This window comes from Kryptolebias marmoratus, linkage group LG18, assembly GCF_001649575.2.
Source record: "Kryptolebias marmoratus isolate JLee-2015 linkage group LG18, ASM164957v2, whole genome shotgun sequence".
Classification (NCBI taxonomy): Eukaryota; Metazoa; Chordata; class Actinopteri; order Cyprinodontiformes; family Rivulidae; genus Kryptolebias; species Kryptolebias marmoratus.
In genome coordinates, this window is record NC_051447.1 from 20,394,848 (window position 1) to 20,400,456 (window position 5,609).

General features: G+C 47.1%; 1 protein-coding gene across 1 annotated transcript in view; it reads left to right on the forward strand.

The window, feature by feature from the left end:
- Positions 1-5,609, forward strand: part of phf21b (PHD finger protein 21B) — a gene marked incomplete at its 3' end in the record, with an annotated part of 50,468 nt that overhangs the window by 33,238 nt on the left and 11,621 nt on the right. The window contains 1 exon segment of the mRNA XM_037981368.1: positions 410-454. Coding sequence (XP_037837296.1) covers positions 410-454 — 45 coding nt within the window.

Below are 5,609 nucleotides of genomic sequence, written 5' to 3' on the forward strand. Positions count from 1 at the left end.
CCACACACACACACACACACACACACACACACACACACCAGCACCACCTGCTCGGTCGGGGGGAAACAAAGTGTGCTTTGAGCTCCCCGGACGGTTCGACATCCATCCGTTAGATTAGAGACGACAAATAGAGCCGATCCTGCAGCGGCGGCCCGGATCGGCCCAGCTGTGATGGTTCTGCCCCCTGAGGCTCCATCGGGGGGGGGAGGCAGCCCAAACAGGAAGTACATCGTTTGCTTCCTGAAACGGCTGCACCTCTGAGAGTCATTCCCTCGAACAGATCGTAACCAAAGTGTTTGTAGCTCCATCGTGTCTCAGCTGCACACGGCGGGTGATATGCATTCCTCGGTGTGTTTTGGAACAGGAACTCATTAAACTTTATTCCTCTCTGTCCTGTTGTGTCTTGCAGAACCAGACGTTGTGTAAAGGCCTGAATGAGCTTCAGAACGGTCAGGTAGGTTCCGCCTCTCCTTCCTCAGAACGTTTGACCTCCGTGTTGACCTCTGTTTGACCTCCGGGTGAACATGACGCTCCTCAGGCTGCTGTTACAGCTTCCAGGGACAGCAGCGGGCCCAAAAACAACCAGAAAAAATATTAAACCTGAGAGAACCGATCCTCACTACCTCCACCGGGGAGGCCGAAGTTAGGAAACAAAAACATCATTCAAGGAACAAGGGGCGAGATTTAGGTGCTGATCAGGTCAAAGGTCAAAGGTCACAGATCAGCCCGTCCTCTAACTCTGCACCTCATGGGTCAAGGGTGATCACTGTTGATTTCAAGGCTCATGGGGTCAAAGGTCACAGGTCTCAGGTGACCCGTCTGTCTGTCAGCAAAGATCAGATAAAAACTGATGAAATGTTGGATTAAATTCTGGTTCTGATCCAGATCAGGACCCCGGTTGCTCTGAGGCCTTCTAGTCTTTGTTTGTTTGTTTGTTTGTTGAACCTCGTGCTTCTGCTCCTGGGCGGGTCTCACAGGAAGTCCTGCAGCTCCGGACAGTTTGTGTTCAGACTAACAAACCTTCAGTTCTCTGTGAAGCCGTTCAGTTTAGCTGAGCAGAACCAAACAGACATGCAGAAACCACAAGAAGACCACCAATAAGTGGGGAAATGGTTCCAGGCTGATGACAACAACTCAGTTTCAGCTTCTGCAGCCGTTCAGCCCTCAGACCGTAGTTTATGTAGTTTGTGGTGTTTTAAACTGAAGGAGCTGATTCAACTCCTTCCTGAGTCTCCTCAGACTGGGACTGATGACCGGAGCTCTGCAGGACCCTGCAGGACCCTGCAGGACCCTGCAGGAACCCTCCCTGCTGGAACCTTGCTGGAACCCTGCTGGAACCCTGCTGGAACCTTCCCTGCTGGAACCCTGCTGGAACCTTCCCTGCTGGAACCTTCCCTGCTGGAACCCTGCTGGAACCTTCCCTGCTGGAACCTTCTCTGCTGGAACCCTGCCGGTTCTGTTGGTCGAGAGGCAGACAGCAGGTTAACAGCGGTTCTGTTCTGACCCGGTCCTGGTGCTCCTCCTGCAGACAGGAAGTGGAGGCTTCACCTCCTCTGGTTCCTCCCTGAGGAATAATTAGAGCCAATCAGAGAAGGAGATCAATTCTCAGCATCATAAGACGACAACGAGTGAAGCTGCTTAATGACCCTCTGGAGAGTTTCAGGTGTTTAACACTCGGTCTGCAGCAAGGCATGCTGGGAGAAGATGGGGGGGGGGACCTGCACCTGCACCTGCACCTGCACCTGCACCTGCACCACCTGCATCACTTAGACCTAGGTTCCAGGCAGGTTCCAGGCAGGTTCTGAGCAGGTTCTGAGCAGGTTCCAGGCTGGTTCCAGGCTGGTTCTGAGCCAGTTCCAGGCTTGTTTTGGGCTGGTTATAGTGATCCACCTGCACGTCTCCTACAGTCTGGGAGGACGTTGGGTGTCGCCCGTCTCTTTACTTCCTGTGAAGGACGCGGTCCTGATGTTTGGCTTCCTGCCACGAGCAAATTAAATATTGACTTCTGGTATCGAGCCGTGGGTTTAATTTGAAGTGATTTCAGATGAACGATAATGGTGTGGAAGAAACCACTCAGTGGGGTCACTTCAGCAGAGTCGGTGGTTTGATAAACAGCCTGGAAGTGGGAGGAGGGGGCGGAGCTATGGAAGCCTGTTTGGGACAGTTTTATTCAAAGCTTCACAAGAAGAAGAGGTTTAGTTTGAATTAAAGACTTTCTGCTATCAGTGTTTTATTCTGAAATAAGGTTATGTCATAGAATAAAAAGACTTTAAATTCTTCCTGTAAATAAAACAGGTGGATTTCCTGACTTCCTGTAAATAAAGCAGGTGGATGACCTGACTTCCTGTAAATAAAGCAGGTGGATGACCTGACTTCCTGTAAATAAAGCAGGTGGATGACCTGACTTCCTGTAAAGAAAGCAGGTGGATGACCTGACTTCCTGTAAATAAAGCAGGTGGATGACCTGACTTCCTGTAAATAATGCAGGTGGATGACCTGACTTCCTGTAAATAAAGCAGGTGGATGACCTGACTTCCTGTAAATAATGCAGGTGGATGACCTGACTTCCTGTAAATAAAACAGGTCGCTCTGAAGCTGCAGGGAGGAGAAGTTCTGTTGGAATTGAAGCGGACCTCATCTGCGGTGAGAAGGTCTGATGCTCAGGTCCTGCAGGGATGATGGCTGCCGCCGTCAGTGGGACCATCGCAGGAGGAAGAGGAGGAATCAATGAAAGGAGGTCTCTGGTGATGATGGGGTCCCTGTGGGTCCCTGCGGTTCCTTTCTCTGCAGTCTGAAACTTTGTCTGAGAAACAACTCGTCTCAGGCGTCCTGCTGCACAACTGAACGTCTTCAACTCACTTCCACTCAGCCAATATTTACCTGCTGGCCCAAACCAAACACACCGGTACCAGAACGGGCCCGCTCAGCGAGCAGGAAGCAGCAGATAAAGAGGAACAGACGCAGATAAGCTTTCAGTCAGGTCCTGAATTAAAGACCCAGCAGAGGTTTGTTTCTTCAGATCCTGCCTTCCTTCCTGTCTTCGTCATCAGTTCTTCAGACTTCCTGAAGATCAAACAGTTTATCTTTGGACTCTTTCTCTCTGTGTGTCCTTCAGTGTGAACTGGAAGACAGAAGAGGACATTTTGTCTCTAAAAGAACTGTCATTTTACACATACTGAACTCAAATCAGGTGGTAGTAGCTGAGGGTCAGCCCAACAAGTCTTTAGAACTGTGGCATGCAGTGAAGCGGGTGAGATGCATTCAGGGACGGCTTGTCTCCGTCCTCCGTCCCTGTGCAGGCAGAGCTCCGCCCTCATGGTGTGGCCCCGCCTCCTCTGGATGTCAGGGGGGTTTGTCCTCCTGCAGGAAGTTCTCAGATGTCTGCAGAGACTCGGTCGGGTCTGAGGACATGTTCAGTCTTCTGAAGGAGACTTTAAAGTTCCAGGCTGCAGGGAGGTGAACCCTCTGAGAGGAACCCAGAGGATCCCAGAGAACCCAGAGGTTCCCAGAGGATCCCAGAGGTTCTCAGAGGAACCCAGAGGATCCCAGAAGATTCCAGAGGAACCCAGAGGTCCCCAGAGGATCCCAAAGGTTCCCAGAGGATCCCAGAGGAACCCAGAGGATCCCAGAGGAACCCAGAGGATCCCAGAGGAACCTAGAGGATCCCAAAGGTTCCCAGAGGATCCCAGAGGTTCCCAGAGGAATCCCAGAGGACAGGTTCATGACAAACCCAAAGTTTCTGTCTCTGTGTCGGAGCTTCAGCTGCTCGTTAGAAGCTTCATTTAAAGTTCAGGTTCTGATTTTTGTCTCCGTGTTTTTGTTCCTTCAGCTTCTTTGTAGCTGCATCTGTCTGCTTCTTTTGTCTGTTGGAGTCCATCTGCTCACCCCTCCTCCTTCTCCTCCTCCTCCTCCTGTCCGTCACTGAAGCTCAGAGGAAGACAGAAAAGTTGTTTCCTTCCAGCAGTTAAACCATCAGGCAGGACTCTTTCAGCAGTTTGATGGTAAATAATCGGAGCAGAAGCTGCTTTCAGAGTTCAGCTCTTTACTGATGGAGGATTTTTAAACTTTGGAGCCAGTTTGACATTTGAATATTGATCAGTAATTGGCTAAAAGGACTAATAAAGTCCCCTCTGTAAGTTCAGCTCAGACTGAAACTTCAGAAAGGTTAGATTAGAGGGAAATATCACCGACTATAAATAGACTCAATATGAGCTCAATAATTTCCAGCGACATGCGAGCATCGATCCCAGAGAGGTGTGAAGAGAGGAAGAATCAATTCCACCTGAAGAAAACCAGCTGGGACTGCAGATCGTCCTCTGAAGGAGGTTTTAGGACAGAATCCAACAGAGTTTTTGTCTTAAAGACGTCTGACGACTCAGTCTGGATGAAGTTCGTTTAACTTCTTCTTCTGCAGTTTTAAAGTAGTTTAGATGTTTGAACCTGAAGAAGAACAACTTTAAAGTTCTGTATAATAATAAAATCTCAAGTTTCTTCAGGGTGATTCTGAATACTCTGATGAACAGGATTATTAGGATTATTGACAGAAATGAGCTGTTTATGGTAACAAAACCCACAAAATCTATATTTCACCAATTAATTACAGCTTGTTGCCATTAAAAGCATTTAAATATTTAATAAAATAATCTCAGTAATGAGGAGAAACATCTAAATTTCACAGACTTGAGTCCAGGTGTTTAGTGTTTGTCTGATGATAAAATAGAGTCAATCTTTAGTTTTAAGCCTCTTAAAGTTCAGTTTTCCTGTTTGTCCACTCAGAGTTAATCCCATTTAATCCGAGATGTTAAACGCTCGTTTTCCCAGCAGCCGGTCCGGACCCCGGATCCTTCAGACCCCCTTCAGACCGCCTCTGGTCCTGGTCTCCGGGTCCAGGACTGAATGAAATCCTGATCAAACGATGTCTCCGATGGACATTTCATTCCAGCAGTTTTGTCAGTCCGTCTCCCTGTTGTCATGACAACGGGATTTTATTGCTGCTCAGAAACCTTCAATAAAGTGTTTTATGTTCTGGCATCAGCAGAGCTCTAAATAACCTCTGAGAATTAGCTGCTCGTCTCTTCAGACCTTCTTTAAAAAAGTTTTTATTAAAAAGAAACAGTTCAGGAAGTCAAACGCTCTGTCAGATTAATATTTCTGAAAGGACAATAAAGCTTTCAGACTGGATTTTAAGGATGTACAACCAGCAAAGGGACTAAAATGTGGAAAAGCATCATTTGCTGAAACGGAATAATTTAATGCTTGAATCAGGAAAGTTTAATAGATTAGATGGAAATAAACTCGTCCTGCTCATCAACCCACGGATCAGCCTTTGATTAATTATTGATAAAAGTCAGAAGTTTTAGTTAAGATTCAGTTTTTAGTTTAAGGAAGAAATAAACCTGTCATCAGATCTCAGAGTTAGATTTAGTCTTTTTACTCTTCTGTTTAGTTGTTTTCAGCAGAAAAAGGGACCAGTTAGTGTTTTACATTTAGACTTCTCCTTTAGTTTAACTTTAGTTTTCCTCTGGTTTTCCTTTAGTTTTCCTCTGGTTTTCCTTTAGTTTTCCTCTGGTTTTCCTCTAGTTTTCCTCTGGTTTTCCTTTAGTTTTCCT